The 19,413-nt window shown below is 42.0% G+C and overlaps 1 protein-coding gene across 3 annotated transcripts in view; it reads right to left on the bottom strand.

Moving 5' to 3' along the window:
• MGAM (maltase-glucoamylase) overlaps positions 1-19,413 on the bottom strand; it is a 96,535-nt gene that overhangs the window by 20,708 nt on the left and 56,414 nt on the right. For all 3 annotated transcript variants that reach the window (XM_042973967.1, XM_042973970.1, XM_042973969.1), the window contains exons 24-36: positions 19,216-19,383; positions 16,099-16,251; positions 15,560-15,760; positions 13,414-13,568; positions 12,266-12,434; positions 11,914-12,010; positions 10,198-10,310; positions 9,045-9,170; positions 7,982-8,110; positions 7,612-7,722; positions 7,229-7,291; positions 1,671-1,805; positions 815-902 (exon numbers count right to left, since the gene is read on the bottom strand). In XM_042973967.1, coding sequence (XP_042829901.1) covers positions 815-902; positions 1,671-1,805; positions 7,229-7,291; positions 7,612-7,722; positions 7,982-8,110; positions 9,045-9,170; positions 10,198-10,310; positions 11,914-12,010; positions 12,266-12,434; positions 13,414-13,568; positions 15,560-15,760; positions 16,099-16,251; positions 19,216-19,383 — 1,708 coding nt within the window. The remainder of the gene's footprint in view (positions 1-814; positions 903-1,670; positions 1,806-7,228; positions 7,292-7,611; positions 7,723-7,981; positions 8,111-9,044; positions 9,171-10,197; positions 10,311-11,913; positions 12,011-12,265; positions 12,435-13,413; positions 13,569-15,559; positions 15,761-16,098; positions 16,252-19,215; positions 19,384-19,413) is intronic.

The raw sequence follows: 19,413 nt of genomic DNA, 5'->3' as shown, positions 1-19,413 counted from the left end.
TGACAGGATGTAGTCTAAGCTTTTTTCTTGTAAATCATTTCAGGTAATTCTTATCGTAACTCTATAAAAAGAGAGATATCACTATCTCCCTTTACAATTCAAACAGGTGAGATTTGGAAACATCGAGTAATCTGTTGAAGGTCATACAATTCATAGTGAATCTAATTTCTGGAGCCAAGATATGAACACAAGTGTTAGCGCCAAAGTCCAAAGACTCCACGATAAGGGGAAGCTGTTACTTTCCCCCCACTGGTGGCACAACAAACTCCCATGGAGGGATTCACACAAGTCTGAAGAATTAAGAAACTTAGTTCTAGAATCCTTTGGGGACATCACCACTGTTAAGTTTTTTTCGAACAAATTTGAGAAATTCAGCCAATAGGGTCAGTAACTTGTACACACACTCAACTGGGTAAAGTGCTTGATATGTGCTAATCTTTGGCCCCCTAAAAACCACAGCACCATGGGCGCCTGGGTGACTCAGTTGGTTAAGTGTCCGACTTCGGCTCAGGTCATAATCTCGCAGTCCGTGAGTTCAAGACCTGTGCTGGGCTCTGTGTTGACAGCTCAGAGCCTGGAGCCTGCTTTGGATTCTGTGTCTCCCTCTCTGTCTGCCCCTCCCCTGCTTGCACTCTGTCTCTCTTTCTCTCTCTCTCAAAAATAAATAAATATTAAAAAAAAAAAAAAAAAAAAAAACATAACACCAGTTAAGGTGTGCCCTGAACAGTCAGGATAAACCCTGGCTGCCGGGCCCTTGCAGAGGTCACTCCTTGCAGCCCAGACTCTGCCAACAGAGAAGGCCGAGGGCTCTTACGTGGCATATAGGGAGGGTGGTTCAGAGTGGCGTCCTTGCAGCCTGGGGGCACTGCTCCATTCACAAAACTCGCCGGCTCATTCATATCCTAGAAATGTCAAACACAGATACATCTTACTTTTTAAAATCATCACATCCCTGCTAAGTGAAATAAGCCATACAGAGAAAGACAGATACCATATGGTTTCACTCTTATGTGGAGCCTGAGAAACTTAACAGAAACCCATGGGGGAGGGGAAGGAAAAAAAAAAAAAAAGAGGTTACAGTGGGAGAGAGCCAAAGCATAAGAGACTTAAGAACTGAGAACAAACTGAGGGTTGATGGGGGGTGGGAGGGAGGGGAGGGTGGGTGATAGGTATTGAGGAGGGCACCTTTTGGGATGAGCACTGGGTGTTGTATGGAAACCAATTTGACAATAAATTTCATATATTGGAAAAAAAAATTAAAAAAATTAAAAAAATAAAATCATCACATCCCGTCAACTCAGACACAAGGAAGCAGTGAACAAATCATTAACCTTCCAGCAATCCTGGAGATACCAGCCCAGGGAGACTCATCAAATCCAGCTGAGAATTGACTAGAATGATCAATTAAGCTCTCCAGAATAACTGGCTAGAAAATTAAAAAAAAAACAACACAAATCCTCCCTCAGGGTATGAGGCAAGGCTCAATTCCAAGAAATTCCTTAGTAATCACCTTGGTGTTTTACTGGAGGAGCTGCAATCAGATATGTCCAAGGTCTTTCTTGGATGATTATTATCCCTCTTAATTAAAGGTCATGATCACATAAGATCAGACACACAAAGACAGAAAGTCACCTGTCCACATGGGCACAGACATAAACCCACACACTTACAATCCACATGCCATCAAACTTCAAGCTCTTCTCTGGATCCCGTGGATTGGTATATAGTTCTCGCATCTCCCTCTTCCACCATGTGGCAGTTGAATTACGGAAAAAGTCTGGGAAGGCCACGTAAGCTCGGTATTGCTGTAGACATTAAACATAGTGGGTTTGTCCACCAAAATGATATTAGATAGCCTAAAGGCACTTCTTGAGAGCATAACTCATACACATCCTTGTACCACATGGTGAGAGATAATCCAAACAGAGCCTAAATAACCTTCTCGGCTTATTTGAAATATAATGAGTGCACAGAAGAGACATTAGCATAAGTTAGACACCTTCTTAGCATTTGGAAAGCATCCATGGACTGTCTTCCTCTTTGTATCAACATGAAAAGTAGCAGTCACTGTCTCACGTATTAGATGGTTAACTTTCAACTTCTGTCCTGCCATTGCCTAAGCACGCCTGGCCATAGGATCACTTTTCGCAGGAAACACAGAGAGTAAGCTGAGGGTTGCTGGAGGGGAGGTGGTTGGGGGGACGGACTAAACGGGTGATGGGTATTAAGAAGGGCACTTGTTGGATGAGCACTGGGTGTTATATGTAAGTAAGGAATCACTAAATTCTACTCCTGAAACCAATACTACATATATGATAACTAACTTGAATTTAAATAGATAGATAGATGGATAGATAGATAGATAGACAGACAAAACAGGAGCCAGGGAGAGACTACAGCTTGAAACAGTCAACAGGCTGGAAAGAAACATCCAGGTGCTCTCCTGTCTCATTCTCACTGGAAAAAGGAGATGAGGGAAAAGATCTCTAACTAGTGGGCAACTGTTTACTACAGTTGCAGAATCACTTGAGAATTACAGTGTCAAGTAATTTAGGAGGAGCTAAAGGGGAAGTTTAACACTACCCCCCCTTCTCTTTGTCTTCCTCAAATAATAAAAGCTTCCTTTTTGTCTTTTTTTAAAATTATTTTTATGTCTTTTTTTATTTATTTCTGAGAGGGAAAGAGAGAGACAGAGAGACAGAGACAGAGACAGAGTGCAAGCAGGGGAGGGGGACAGAGAGAGGGAGACACAGAATCCGAAGAAGGCTCCGAGCTGTCAGCACAGAGCCCAATGTGGGGCTCAACCCACAAACTCTGAGATCACGACCTAAGGTGAAGTCAGATGCTTAACCAACTGAGCCACCCAGGCGCCCCTAAAATCTGTCTTTATTTTAACCTGGAGAGTGGATCGAAAGCTTAACTATATTGTAAGGTTTTTGAGAGCATCTCAAAACTCATTTTATTTTTATACTCATCTGGCTGGTCTTTGCACCCTCCACAGTGCTTAGCTTAGAACCTGACATAAAATAAATGCTTGGTGCATAATTGTGAATTCACACCACTGAGCAGCAGCAAATATTCATAAATTTCTATACAGCCCATGTTGCTTGTGATGGAAGTGTATGGTCTTTTGTATGTCCCAGTAAATAGGTTCCTCTGTGCTTCTCAGTGCATTTTAAGAGTTAAAGAGCTAAGTAATGCTGGTGGCAGAGGGGGTAGGTCCTGAGGGGGGACCACAGAAAGAGGACTTAGTTTAGGAAACCTCCAGTTCTTGCACACAACAGACAAAAGGCAAGTAGGAGCCCATATCTCTAGATAAAAGGCAAAAAAGGAACACAAAGCAGACAACAGAAATGGAACAGAATGCAGGGGTCCAGCTCACAAAGTAGTAAGAGGTAGTGAACCACATCACTGAGAATGCTTTGAAAGGGAGGCACCCCAGAGATGCCTTCTTGTTAGAAAATAGAGGTAGAAATGTGGAAACAGAAGAAGATAACTTTTCACCAGAAACAGAGGTCCAGCTCAGGCAGGGTTAGAAACATGGAGTAGGGGTGGGGGATAGAGGACTAGGGTAAACAGAGTCAATACCCACCATGCCAGAGTCATAACTGAATCCCATACGGGATCCAAGGGAGAAATTTGACCAACTCAAATTCATTAACTTCACTAAAAGGTGCTCTGATGATTCTGACCCATGAAATAAATGTTTTGCCATTCCCCAAAGCTGTGGCTCTGTCTCCCTCCTTCTTACTTCCACCCTCACCTTCCTTGGTCTCAACTCGGGATGCACTCACCTGCACGCCTGGCCATAGGATCACTTTTCGAGCCCACTGTGTGTCTGCTACCAAAATGCAATGCTAAGGCCTAATCCTAGCCTTACTGAATTAAATCTAAGCGTCAGACTCAGAAATCTGCTTTCCACAGGCTTCCTGCTATTTGCATGTTTGTTTGTTTTATACTACCCTCAGCAGAGCCTGACCTGGATATCAGGAGCTTCGCCCCCATTGGCCTCATGAAATGGGTTTCATTAATATAAATACTCATAATTATTCTATCTACCGAGAATCTCTTATGTGCTATCAAATACATATCATGGCCCCCTAATGGAGTGCTTCTTATGAGAGACACAACTGGCATTTGGGGCAGGAGACTTCTTGGTGGAACATCCCCCGCCATCAGAGCTACGAGCATCCCTAGTCACGTCCCACTAAATAAATGCAATTTGGTGTTCCCCTTGTAATAATCCAAACTGCCCCACAGATTTCCAAATGCTTGTGATGGCTGATGAAATGTGGAGCTTGTATGGTGATAGGCAACCTCTTCATTGCTGAAGTGGGCCCTTTCCTAGTATAATGATTTAAAAGTCATGGTACTGGTATAAAAACAGATACGCAGACCAATGACACAGAATAGAAAGCCCAGAAAGAAGTCTATACATATACCATCCGTTAATCTTTGACAAGCATGCTAAGAACACACAATGGGAAAAAATAGTCTCTTCAATAAACAGTGTTAGGAAAACTGGATGTCCACATGCAAATGAATGAAACAAAACCTTTATCTTACACTACTCACAAAAAATTTTCAACCTGTTTTAAAGACTTACATAGGGGCGCCTGAGTGGCTCAGTCTGTTAAGTGTCCGACTTTGGCTCAGGTCATGATCTCGCAGTTTATGAGTTAGAGCCCTGTGTCAGGCTCTGTGCTGAGCCTGCTTCAGATTCTGTGTCTCCCTCTCTCTCTGCCTCTCCCCTGCTTGCTCTCTCTCTCTCTCTCTCTCTCAAAAATAAATAAAACCTTAAAAAGTTTTTTTTAAAGACTTAAATATAAGACCTGAAACCATAAAACTTCCAGAAGAAAACAGGGGAAAGCTCCTTGACGTTGGTCTCAGCAATGATGTGGGGAGATGGGGTCTGACACCACATGCATCAGCAACAAAAACAAAAATAAAAAACAGGTGGGACTATATAGAACTGAAAAACTTCTGCACAGCAGAGGAAACAGTCAACAAAAGGAAAAGGCAACCCAGGGAATAAGAGAAAATATTTGCAAACCATATATCTGATAAGAAATTAACTTCCAAAATATATAAGGAATTTACACAACTCAATAGCAAAACATAAAGCAAAACAAATAAACAGATTATGGGGCACCTGGGTGGCTCAGTCAGTTGAGCATCTGACTTTGGCTCAGGTCATGATCTCGTGGTTGGTTCACGAGTTTGAGCCTCGCATTGGGCTCTGTGCTGACAACTCAGAGCCTGGAGCCTGCTTCAGATTCTGTGTCTCCCTCTCTCTCTGCCCTTCCCCTCCTCACGCTCCATCTCTTGCTCTCTCAAAAATGAATAAAAATGCTTAAAAAATAAAAAAAACAAATACACAGATTAAAAATTAGATAGAAGACCTGAATAGGTATATTTCTAAAGAAATCATACAAATGGCCAACAGGTACACAGAAAGGTACACAACGTCAGTAATCATCAGGGAAATGCAAATCAAAACCACAATGAGATATCATCTTATACCTGTTAAGATAGCTCTTACCAAAAAGACAAGAGATAACAACTGTTGGCAAGGACATGGAAAAAAAGGGAACCCTTGCATACTGTTGGTGGGAATATAAATTTGCATGGCCATTATGGAAAATAATATGGAAGTTCCTCAAGAACTTAAAAATAGAATTACCATGTGATCTAGCAATCCCACTTCTGGATATGTATCCTGAATAAAATGAAATCAGTATCTTAAAGAGATATATATGTACTGTCACGTTCATTGCAGCATTATTCACAATAGCCAAGATGTGGAAATAACCTAAGCATCCATCAATTGATGAATTTATAAAGAAGATGTGGTGTGCATATGTATGCATTCATATGTATATATGTATATATATATATATATATACATATATATATGATGAAATATTATTTAGCCATGAGAAAGAAGGAAATCCTGCCATTTGCAACAGCATACATGAACTTAGAGGATATTACACTAAATGAAAAAGTTACACAGAGAGAAACAAATACTATATGATCTCACTTATATGTGGAATCTAAAAAAAAAAAAAGTTGAATTCATAGAAATAGACAGTAGCATGGTGGTTACTGGGGGGAATGGGTGGGGGAAATGAGCAGATACTGGTCAAAGGGTATAAACTTTCATTGTTAAGATGAATAAGTTCTGGGGATCTAATGTATAGCCTGGTGACTATAGTTAAAAACACTGTTTTATACACTTCAAGATTGCTGTGACTGTAGATCTTAAGTATTCTCACCCCACATAGATAAATGATAAATATGTGAGGTGATGGACATGTTAATTAACCAGACTGTGATAATCATTTCATGATATATATGTATTAAATCACCACACTGTACACTTTAAATAAATATACAATTTTGTCAGTTATACTTCAGTTGTGCTAGGGGAAAAATACTAAAAAAAAAAAATGAATTAATTAATGAATTAATAAACAAATGAATGAATGAATGTCTGTCTGCCAAGGAGACCCTGACCTTCTCTGGCCTGGCAGATTCCTGTGTCCATGTGGTCTGCCTGGACCAATAAACTTCAAGTGGCTTCCTCTGAGAAGCAACAGAGAGAAGAGGAAGCTAGGTCCTCTGCCTTGAATCCCTATCTAAGAGCGATTACAGGTAAGCACTTGTACCCTGGAGAAAGCAAGTTTTAACGCAAGGCTGGGAACTGGAAGGTAAGAGCACAATTGAGAAACCCAAAGAAGGATAAGGGATGTATAAGAGCGAAGATGGACAAGCTTGTCCATGGAAAACAAATTTACAGAGAAAAAGATCCCATTGCTAAAGACAGGGTTTGGAGACTATGTTTAAAAGGGATACTCAAAAACAAGAACAACAACAAATATACTATTTCTAGGCAAACAGTATTTCTTGGAGGGGGAAATTTCATGGGCTTTTGGAATCTGACAGCCTTGGATTTGAAGTCATCACTCAGTCACCTAAAACCATGGACCAGTAATTTAAGCTCATTGAATCCTAGTTATGCTGAGGATGATAATACCTACATCCCAACGGGGAGTAAAATATTACATGTAAAGTGACCGGCACACAGATGGGCACACAGGACAAAATCCTTCAGTGTATTCCTGGCCACACCCCCACCCATGGCATGGGGATGTCCGCTATCCCGGGTACAGCTGCACCCTCCTGGCAGTCATGACTTCACCCACATCCACAAAGGGCCCTTTACCTCGACTTGACTTTCCCAGTCTAGAGACCCGTTTACAACGACATTAGGGAAATCAGGCCACACCTGTGGAGAGAAAACTGTTCAAAAGCAATGCACTAAATAATTTATCTCATATAGTATTTCCTGAGAAATTATATACCATAGGTCCATACCATAGGGATGGTAATACTTTGATTTTGTTCTAGAGAAAAGTAGATCCCATAATGCACATATACATGTACATTCTCTAAAAATGTCAACCGTGTTGACAAATATTGACTGAGAAAATGAGACCTTCTGATCTCAGGACCCAAATGGAAAAGGCCCAAAAACAACATGCACAAACACACCAACAGTTACCTAACCCCAGGCTGGGGATTAGCAGATCACCACTCTGGTCATACCTTTCCCCAGACAATGCCGCCACCATTTGGAGCTTTGATGAAGACATCATCCTCCACACCCCGGGTGAATGCAGGATAGGGCTGTGTCTCATTCCCAGAAATGGCTGGGTCCTGAAATCGAAGCTCAGATCAGGTGAGAAGACCAAAGCCAGAGAACATCTCAGGACAGAAAAAAGGAGAACTCTTCAAACAGAAGGGCACAAACTTCCTCCTGAACTGTAGGGCTTCTGTGCATTCTGGGAAATACACTTTCTCACTGAACCTCAACTTATCTGCTCATAACATGGAGGGAAACACAATATGAAGCTTCCCCCTCACTAAGCCCATTCGCTGTCCTCAACGAACTTCATCCATTCACAGAGGGACCAACCAGAATAAGGATGACCCGCATCCCGTCGGCCTTCATGCGAGTGATCAGAGCTGGAAATCCCGCAAACTTGGGGCTGAGGGTGAAGTCCAGCTGCCGCTCCATGTAGTCGATGTCTGAGTACTGAACGTCCTGGGGGAGCACACAAGGAAAGTGAGAGGCTCCCCGTGTTCCAGGTGAGAACACGCCTCTACTAACTGATGGTGGATTTCAGATGTTTTTTTTTTTACTTTTTCTAATCCCAGGTATCAGGTATTACGTTCTGGGAAATTTTCAAATTTTCAGTTGTAAAATAGAAAAAAAAAAAAAGACGATAATGCATATCTGTCAAGGCTACTATGAGGACCGATGAAAAGGGACGATGAGAAAGTGCCTTGTGAATGGCTGGTATGAATGATTGTGGTTACCTGCCCCAGGAGGCTGGCCCTGGGATCAGTGGTTCACTTTCAGAGAAAATAATATAATGTAACCTACCCAGTACTAATACAACTGGATGGATGGCAAATCTACCTTTTAAAAAAAAATCCCCTGTAATTGCTTTAGAATATCCAATCCTGGGGGTTACCAGACACAGCTTTCTTAAAAATGAAATATTGCATGCTATACTTATCATTAATAGCAACAATTGTAAACAACAAGAAAATAGAAGAAAATTAAAAATGTAAGAAGCTCATGGGATCAATTTCTCTGATTATTGGACCCCTCTTGCCCTCGAGTGAAGGACAGAATTTGTTTCCATATGTATTTCATCAGGAAACCAGATCCCTATCTACAAGCTTAGCTCAAAGCTGAGGGAAGACTGTGCTGTACCAGCAGAGTGATGGAACGGAGGTTATATCTACACATGTGGTGGTATGGCTGAATTTGGGCCATTTTATTGTTTTAAGCAAAACTGCTGTTTGAGTAACCTTTCATTTTTATGATACCAATGATGTTTTTGACTAAATGTTTTAAAATTGTGTAGTTATAGAACCCCTGCCCCCCAAGTCAAGCAAATCCCCATACAGAGACAGCTAGTGTTGGCCATAAGATCCCAGAGCCAGTACAACACATATGGAGAACGTACATAAGGAATCTGGGCAGCCACCATCTCATCATACAAGCTGGCGATCTCAGAGTCATTCTGGTATCCATAGCGACACAGCTGAAATCCCAAGGCCCAGTAAGGAACCATCACTGGCCGACCGATCAACTGGAAAATAGACAGAAAACTTCAAAAGGAGAATCCTTCAAAAGGAGAATCTGGATTGACATTGTCAACAAATTAATAAGAACATCTTTCCAGTGTCCCAAGCTAGATAAGCAGCAAATTCAAATACGGAGAGAAACTAAGAGGATGAAAAGCCACAGGGACACCTTGGAGAAAGCTTTCTGCTGGATCTTACCTTCTTCCCTAAGAGGTTTGGAAAATCTGATTTTACTCTGAATCCTAGAGGCATTGTAGCTTACTGGTTAAAAACTCAGCATCTAGAGGCAAAATGCCTGGCTTACCATCCAGGCTCCAATCCCTGCTGGCTAGGTGGCCCTATGCAGAAGGTAAAAACCTCTTGTTCATCACTTCCTGCACCTGTAAATTGGGGATAATACTGGTATTTGCTTCATGGTGCTCCCGTGAGGACTGGATGAGTTAATATATGTAAAATGATCCATGACACGCAGTACGTTATGTGCATGCTCGTTGCTGCTGCCAAAGTAACTGTCATGGCCCCTATGACCACCGTTACTACAAGCACCATCACTGTTACCACATCACCATCACCATTACTGTACCACCACGTCCACCACCTCCATCACTACCACCACCACCTCCAACACATCACCGTTAACGTACCATTACCACCACCACCCCCGCCATCACTGTTACCGCAACCCCCAACCCCCCACCGCCATCACTGTTACCACCCCCCCACCACCACCCCCGCCATCACTGTTACCGCCACCCCCAACCCCACCCCCACCGCCATCACTGTTACCGCCACCCCCACCCCCACCCCCACCAGTAGCACCACTAGTACTTCTGCTACTCTTCAATGCTTTGAGAGGCTGCAAATTGAATAGTTCTTGGGATGTCTTTTGTCTCCTCATTTTATAGTCTATATCTATCTTCCAGAAAGACCAACAATTCCAGTTATCATCTGAGAGCTATACTAATAAAGGTAGGTTTGGGAACTCAGAAGATACTACGTGAATACTTGATTATCAATTTAATTCCCTCCTACCTCAGTATACTGCTGAGTGACAAGCTCGGGAGTTGGCCCCAAGAACACATAAAAGTCCAGAATTCCCCCTATGGTGCGGTACGTCAAGGCGGGCAGGGGCTGGAATGTCACATCTGAAGATATAGGAAAATATCAATCAAGCTGGAAACTTCCAAGGGGAGGAATTACCCCTGAAATTCTTACCTTTTCCTTCTCCCAATGCCTCTTTATTATAGAATATGAAGAAAAAGTATTTTTACTATGCCTACATACTAGGCACTTGAAAGAAGTGAAAGTCTACAGGGTGCTACCCCTGGATTTTTTTTTTGCCATTGGGTTTATTATTATTTTATAATATGTTTTGTCATTCTGCTCTTTTCAAATTACTACTCTTACTTTAGAATAGTTTAAGACTTATGAGAATTTGCAAAAATAGTACTAGAGTCCTTTGTACAGTTCACCCAATTTCCCCCAATGACAACATCTTATGTAACCATTGTACATTGTCGAAACCAGGAGTTGACATTCATATAAAACTCTGAAGTCAGGAACAGACCTTACTCTGATTCCACCAGTTTTTACATGCATACTTTCCCCTCCACCTCTTGATTTCCCACCCTCTTTCCAAGAGACCATACAAATTTTCTTCACACTCCCATACCCCCAGGGTGAGCACTCTTACCCAGAGCTTCACCACTAATTCAAAATAAAAAGATGGTTCCCACTAGCTGACCTACAGGATTTTTGGGACTTCCTTGGTCTTGCTATCCCTTCTTACATTTTTTCCAAATAAGAGTTAACTCTTGTTACCACATGTTACTGAACTGAAACAAAACAGAAAGCCTAGATAGAAAATAAAAACAAAAACACTGTCCCCAGGGTAATAATTTTGACTTTAGGGAGCAGCTAGGTCAAACACATTCTGTTTTTTTTTTTTAATGTTTATTTATTTTTGAAAGAGAGAGAGAGAGCAGGGGACGGGCAGAGAGAGAGCGGGAGACACAGAATCTGAACCAGGCTCTAGGCTCTGAACTGTCAGCACAGAACCCAATGTGAGGCTTCAGCCCATTAACTGTGAGATCATGACGTGAGCCAAAGTCAGATGCTTAACCAACTAAGCCAGCCAGGCACCCCTCAGTCAAACACATTCTAACATTACTCAAGAATGACTGGTTCACTATCAACAATACCCAAATTATGGAAAGGACCCAAATGTCCATCAACTGAAGAATGTATAAAGAAGATGTGGTATTTATACACAATGAAATATTACTCAGCTATCAAAAAGAATGAAAACTTGCCATTTGCAATGATGTGGATGGAACTAGAATATATTATACCAAGTGAAAAAAGTCAATCAGAGAAAGACAAATACCACATGATTTCACTCATACGTGGAATTTAAGAAACAAAACAGATGACTATAGGGAAAAGGAAGGAAAAATAAGATAAAAACAGAGAGGGAGGCAAACCATGAGAGACTCTTAAATACAGAGAACAAACTAAGGGTTGCTGGAGGGGTGTTAGGTGAAGGGGTGGGCTAAATGGGTGATGGGCATTAAGGAGGGCACCTGTTGGGATGAGCACTGGGTATTATACGTAAGTGATGAATCACTAAATTCTACTCCTGAAACCAATACTATATGTTAACTAACTTGGATTTAGATAAAATTAAAAAAAAAAAAAAGAAGAATGACTGGTTCACAGAAATAAGAGGAGATGTTGGTGTCATCTTACCCATGGCATTGCTGTTTAGCAAGAGCACTCCATGGGCACTGCCATCCTGCTCCAGTGCCATGTAGTAGGGGTGGACGCCATAGGAATTCTTCTTGTACTGGGAGAGTTGTGGGGGAGAAGCAGTAAGAGGTTAAAAGACATCATGGCTGAGAAAGAAACTCAACAAAAAATGACTGATAAGGTCCATGCAGTGAACTAAATACATAAGAACAAAGGAGCCTGACAACAAATTGGCCCTCTGTCCAAATGCAGAATGTGACCATCTAAGGTTAGCCAGGGAAGATGAAGCATGAAGTGCACACAGTATGAGCAGAGAGAGGCAGACACAGATCCCCCAGTGCTCTCTCCTTACCCCTGGGGGTTGGTCTCGGGAGAACATCCCCCACGTGTGCCAGTTCAAGTCTCTCCGAAAGGCTGTGTGCTCAGTTTCCCCAAAGCCATAGACGTATTGGGAGGGAAGGCGAGTGGAGATGCGGATGAACATGTCATTGAAGGTAAAGCCGAGGAGCTGAGAGTCCCAACTGCAACACAAAAGGGTGTATTTGGAAAAGAAATGGGTTATCCTATTGGCTTCAAACAGTCAACACCCTGTTTGCCAGGACAACAGAACTCTTGGTCCCCTCTCCCCCCAATAGCCCTGTTAATCTTCCACACAAACGCAAAGTCTATTTCATTAAAATGATCCTAGATGCACTTGCTACCAGCCCTGGAGCCAGCCTTCATTCTCCTATTTTCCTCTCCCACTGCCTTCCTTCAGTTCTGTCCCCAGGATGCCACATCCCATCACATGTCACCACCTCCGTTGCTACCACTCCACACCAGCCCGGGGTCCTATTCCTTCTCTTCTACGGTCCACTTGCTACATAACATCTGGAGCGATCCGACCACAATATGCTCCAGCCACAATGGACATCTCCTCCCTTAATATGGCGAGCTTGCTCTTGCTTCATGGCCGTGTGCACCTATTTTTCCATCTGTCTGAAGTGTTCTTCCCCTTCCCCCAGATCCACATGGGTGGATCCTTCTCATCTGAGTCCTATTTCAAATGTCACCTTCTCTGAGAGCCCTCCTCTGACCACAGTATCAAAAGCAGTCAACCCCCCATAACTCCTGATTACCCTGTTCTTTTTCCTACATAGCAGTTGTCACTATCTAAACTTCCTTATGTATATTTTAACTTAAATTATCTTTGTTATTTACCATGAATTTTTGGCATGAGAAGAGAGACCTCATCTTCTATAACCACCTAATATAGAGATAATAGATACTAACCACCCCATAAACATTGGTTGAATGAATCCCTAATACATGTAAGTGTCTAGTAATTATTGCCGGGGAAGTAAAGATTTCTCATAAGAACAGACCCAAAAGGAGTGACATATTCATAAATCTGGAAATGGATGGTGTGATGCTTTGAGCCAGGGTATCTCCAAGGACAATGGACCTGGCAGTGCATGTATAGGTAACCATCAATTCCAAATCCGACTAGGAGCTACCTACATTACAGAGCCCGTACTCTTCCGGCGAATTTCAATCCCAAACGGATTCTTCTTGATGAGGACATCATACAGCTGACCCTCTGTGGTGCTGGATGGAACCCTGGGTATGTTGAGAGGCACCGGGACTTCATACCGATTGTTGTTAGGATCATAAATCTAGGGTGAGTGGGGAAAAAAAATTAGGAAAATATAGTACTCTAGAAAACCATATCCTTAGCAGAAACGTGGTATCTTTGACACAGAGTCTGAATGCTAATATTTCTTTGTCTCTGGAAGCTTATGATACCAGGGATTTAGTTACCATATCAAAGAACAATAGACTTCACATTCTGATCTGAGTTTGTCATATCTCATTTTTAAGGCCCCTATCACAGTAACACATTCCCTTTGACATTGGTGATATCTTGGAAAAATCAGTCTAGAAATCAGTTTGGTATGTATGAATATATTATTTATTACTTTGCATGTGGGTGTATGTGAATATCTGAAAGCTACTGTGATTGAAAAAAAAATCCATCAAAAACACTATTTGATTAAAATAATCATAGGTGTTCTTGCTAAAAATGGGGTCTAGATTGATTCACTGAATACCTACTCTACTCCTGCCTGATGCTGTACTGGACACCAGACACACTAAATCAAATAAGACACGACTGTTGTTTTTAAGAAATTCACATGCTCCTGGGAGGTAAAAGAAGTACCCACAATACCCGGGTGATGATATGTGCTAATGTGGAGCGATGTAGGAGTGTTGTGAGATTATAGAGAAGAAAACGCCTAACACAGTTACCGGAAGACTGAGAAGGTTTCACGAGGAAAATGCAGGCTGAGTGTTAAAAACTTGGCAGCTATTATTAACCAAACACAGCAAGGAGATAAAGTCATTTCTGGTAGAGAAATAAATGCAAAGGCACAGAGTATTGAAGCAGGGTCAAAAAGAGACAAATCCTGGGTCCCCTGGGTGGTTTAATTGGTTAAGCATCCGACTCTTGGTTTTGGCTCGGGTCATGATCTCACAGTTTGTGGGTTCGAGCCCCACGTCAGGCTCTCCAGACAGCAGCGTGAAGCCTGCTTGGGATTCTCTCTCTTTCCCCCTCTCTCTCTGAGCCTCCCCTGCTCCCATTGTCTCTGTCTCTCTCAAGATAAACTTAAGAAAAAAAAAAAAAGTCAAGTCCTGGAGAGAGAGCTATGGTATGATCAGGAGGTAGAGTAAGAAAGGGTTAATGCAGGAAATGCAAGCAAGTTCATTTTCTTCAAACTCATTAGGTGCCTACCACAGGCCAGTGCTTTGGTGAGGACAGAAAGATAATAGAGCATTTTCCCTGTATTAGAAGTTGTAAGGGGACTCAGAGTCCAGGTTGACAGCAGGTGGTGAAGAACGTTTTGGGCAACACCTGATGTCTTTCATTTACTCTCTCAATAAACATCTGAGTACTAACTATATACAAGCTCTATGTCAGATTTTAGAAACACAGAGATGAACAGAGAAATTCCTGTCTTTGAGAAACTGACGATTTACTAGAGAAAGACATAAGAACAGCCTGTCACTAATCCTTAGTTGTGATTAAATCATAGGAAAAAAAGATCACTACACTTGTGTGGCTATTCCATAGACACCTTGAATTCAGCATCCCAAACTGAACTCATCTCTTATTTTGCCCAAGCCCAAGCCTTTCCCATTTTCCCATCCAGTTAATAGCACCACCATCCATATAGAGACACATGCCGGAAACGCGGTAATCATTCTTGATGCCTCCCTCTCCCTCATCACGTACTTGAAGGCATCACCCGATCCTGTGATCCTACCTTTTCAGTCCTCCCAGATGCCCGCCATTCTTCTCCTTTCCTATTCCTGCTCTACACTTGGTCTCCCACGTAGATGACCTAACTGGCAGCCTCATTTTTCACTCTTGTTCTCCCAACCACTTTCCTTACAGTAGACACCGCGATCTCTTCAGAATAGAACAGAGAGCACTGTTCCGTCAACGGTTTCTCGGTGCTCTAGGAAAATGATCTAGTATATTGGGGCAGGGTTAGCTCAGAAGGGCACACTTACTTTAGTGCTCTGCAACCTCCACTAGCAAAAGTAATGGAACTGACAACCGCCCAGGCAGTACATGATACATAGACGCACTGTGAACACGCACCTTAAACTGCACCATGTCGTTCTTATGGTAGGTCACTTGCACACGGAGGGAGGTCACGGGTACCGAGGGCAGAGCGGAGGCATATAAAGAAGACTTTAATGAGACGGTAGCAGTGGCGCCACGTGAGTCGTATTGAATGTCGCCGACAGAGTACAGGTCATTGACGAAATAACAAAATGGGACCCCAGGAGAACTAGGTGCCTGAAAAGGAAAGCTAACGTCAGCTCAGTATGTGTTCCTAGAATGATCAAATATAAGGGGGCTAGAAAAGGAAATCTGCAGGGAGACAAAGCCAGATACTCTTTGGTAGCGACCTACATTTAAATTCCTGGTCTCCTTGCAAAGTAGTTATAAAAAAAAGAAAGGTCCTACTCCTGTCCCTACCTATTCTTTACAGTCAGATAAAAACTCGGGTTCTTTTGGAAATCTTTCCTTTCTATGGGTTTTAAGTAGTGACATGGGGATTGGCGCTACGCTCATGAAGCTGGAGATGAAGTGCCGTGGATTTTGGCGTGTGTCAGCGTCATCAGCAGGGTTACCTCCCAGGCACAGCCACGGGCAGCACAGTTTTCTGCAGAAGCACCACTCTCATCGGGATAACAGTCTATTTTTTCTGCATCCCTTATCTTCAGGCCCCACTCCACTGTGTATGCTTCTCCCAGGACAAGATCAAGTTCCGTGATAAGGGCGACCTGCAGGGATGGGTAAGTGACAAGGAAATTAATGCTCAGGACAAAACCCTCACAAGATCCGAAACCTCTCTTAGGAGAGGAGATAGAAACCAGACCGGACTCTCAACATCCAAGTAACACAGCACTGGAGCTGCTATAAACAGGGCTATATGGAGGGAGGGGGTAAGAGAGCAAAGGTACCAACTCTATCCGAATCCTGTACATCATGTTCAGAAGAGAATTAGGGAGAATAAAATCTTCTGTGATCACCCATTTTCTTTCCTTCCCTGACTCCCCTTCCTCATCCTTACTTGGTCAAGAAGTATTTCCCTACAAGCATTTCCCCTTGAAGCATAACACACACAAGCTCACGGGGTCATACCAAATCGAGCTTATATTCTTGCCCTCCATTTTGCAGACCAGTGTCCCGCCTTGGTCTGGAGTGGTGGCAAGAACACAGGAGTAAGAACATGTGGCTTGGGTTCTCATCTCCATTCTGCTGTGGAAACTTAGCCAAATTATTCTAATTCGTTGGGCCTCAGTTTCATCAAAGGCAAAACTGGGGAGTTGGCAACATCATTACAGTTCCTTCTGTTTCTAACATCCCAATATTCTCATTTCTCTAAGAGCAAATCCTCAAAGCCTAAAACCTGCTTCTTTGAGTCCCACTAATTCAAATATTTAACTTTTCTACATATTTTTATCTCTTCTTTAATTAGCAATTTCCATAGTGAAGGCTCTCATTTGTCCAGAGCTATAAAATCACATTTTAAGGATAATCACCCTTCTTCCAGGCTCTTCTCAGACTAAATTCACCTTAAACTTCCCTGTTCTACAAATCCCATTCTCCAGAGCCTTGATTCAAGGATCCATATGACACACTTTGAGAATCAGATCCTTCTCACTTTGATGCCTAAGACCCTCCCAAATCTAACCACACACTATTTGTCCAAGCTGATCTCTTCCCTATTCTAGTCATACAATACTCACAGACTAAATAATGTAAGGCTATTCTCAATCCTTAGATTGGTTTTTTCTGACATCTCAACTTTGAATACGTTATCTAGGCAAATACTCTTTCTAGGAAAATGGTGCCCTTTTGTGGAATGCACGGCTAATTGCTTCCTTTATATAAGAGTTCCTTTCTTACTCACTATTTCAGTTTGGAATATTAAAGTTCCTGATTAAGGAACTTAAGCTCCTACTTAAGTTCCTTTTAATCCATGTAACATAGCTGTGGCCATTCATAGGTAAGTCCAAGTCCACTGGGAGTTGCTGGCCCAGAGTTTCCTTCCGGATTTAAGGGCCTGCTCCTTCCCTCCACCTTTTCTTTCCTGCCTCTTCTTTTATTCTGCTACTGGCCAATCAACCCTGACAGCCTTGAGCCAATGAACCAACGCCAGCAGCTGACCACTTTCTAGACTTGTTATTGTGTGAGGAAGAAAATTCCAATTTGTTTAAAGTCCCATTTAGCTCAGTTGCCTATCACTTGTAGATGAACGAATCTCTACCTGATACATCATCGTTCAAAGTCCAGCTCAAACCCTGACTTCCCAATGGCTTTGCTCAGCTACTCCATTAGGCTTTGACATTGAAATTAGGTATACTGTAACTGAACATTTCCTTTGTGTTGCTTTGGACTGCCTGTCCCCTGCCCAGTAGTTTCATGTGTACAAATTGTGTCTCCCCACCACCCAAAATTCAAGCAATAAGAATTGCTTTGCTCTTGCATTAATTAACTTATTTAACAAATATTTACTGAGTTTGTTTTCATATATGCACTCTTCAAATGGTTTGCCCGGTGCCGTCCACATAACTAACCATATGATACAGTTGTCCTTTGAACAATATGGGTTTGAACTGCACGTGTCCACTTACATGTGCATTTTTTTCAATAAATACAGTACAGAACTGTAAATGTATTTTCTCTTCTGAATGATTCTCTTAATAACATTTTTTCTCTAGCTTGCTGTATTGTAAAAATACAGTTTATCATTCATATGACACACAGAATATGTGTTAACTGATAACTTATATTATCTGTAAGGCTTCTGGTCAATAGTAGGCTATTAGTAAGGATTTGGGGAGTCAAATGTTATTCACAGATTTTTGACAGTGTGGGAGGGTCAGTGTCTCCCCATGATGTTCAAGGGTCAACTGTACTTTATTTCTAACTTCATAATGTAGGCATCCTCAATATATGTTGTAAGGCAAAATGGCCAACATCATCGATACAACATTAAAGGAGAATACCAGATTTACGCATTTACTCCAAATTTGGAAGATCTCTCACAAACATGCTGACCCAGCAGCCCCCAGTCCCAGATCACCTACAGGGCCTGGAGTGAAGGAGGATGGGGAAGGATTCCTCATAGTATGGGATACCAGAGGAACTGATTACAATCTGCTCAAAAGCATCAGGTCTCATTATAACTGATGAAAAGTGGTGGGTTTTTTTTTATTATTATTATTTAATATTCTCTAACCAAATAAGCAGCATTAGCTAGGTTTATCAGATTCTTTGACTTGAAATATTTCTTTAAAATGTATGTGTTGGAGAAAGTTTTTATATCTGAACACAGTAAAAAAAAAATGCACTTCAAATTTTTAATTAATGGGAATCCCACCTCCCACTTTGCCTTTCTTGCTTCAGCCACCAGTGGCCAGACCCACATTCCCTCTAACCCTGTCCCCCACACTCCTCACTTTGCTCTTCTGTCCCAGTCAGAGAGAACAGAAGACTGAGGGGAAAATACAAGAATAGGGACGGAAAGGCCATTTTATCTGATTCCAGTACCTCAGTACCTCCCTGATCTATTCTAGCTCAGGTCTACTGCCTCCTTTTTTTTCTCTCCTAACCCTCTTCTTCCCCACTCCAGACCTCAGAATGTGCCCTGGTCCTTCAGGACCCAGGCGACCTTGGCAAGAAGCACCACCATAAGCTATAAATTCTTGATAAACTATCTCCACAAAATGAATTTTTACCTGTAGGTTAGAATCATAAGTGACATTAGGAGAAATCTGACTTGGGACACCATTGTGTTTCACTATAACATTGTTAGGCTCCTGGATCCCAAGAATTTTAATCTCTTTAAATACTAAATTATTGGGGTCTTTGTAGGTTGACTGCAAAATCTTCACATCCAAGCGGTTCTGCAAAACAATTAAGCACAAAGATCCACT

This window comes from Panthera tigris, chromosome A2 (genome assembly GCF_018350195.1).
Source record: "Panthera tigris isolate Pti1 chromosome A2, P.tigris_Pti1_mat1.1, whole genome shotgun sequence".
Lineage (NCBI taxonomy): Eukaryota > Metazoa > Chordata > Mammalia > Carnivora > Felidae > Panthera > Panthera tigris.
This window is presented reverse-complemented; position numbering and strand designations above follow the sequence as displayed.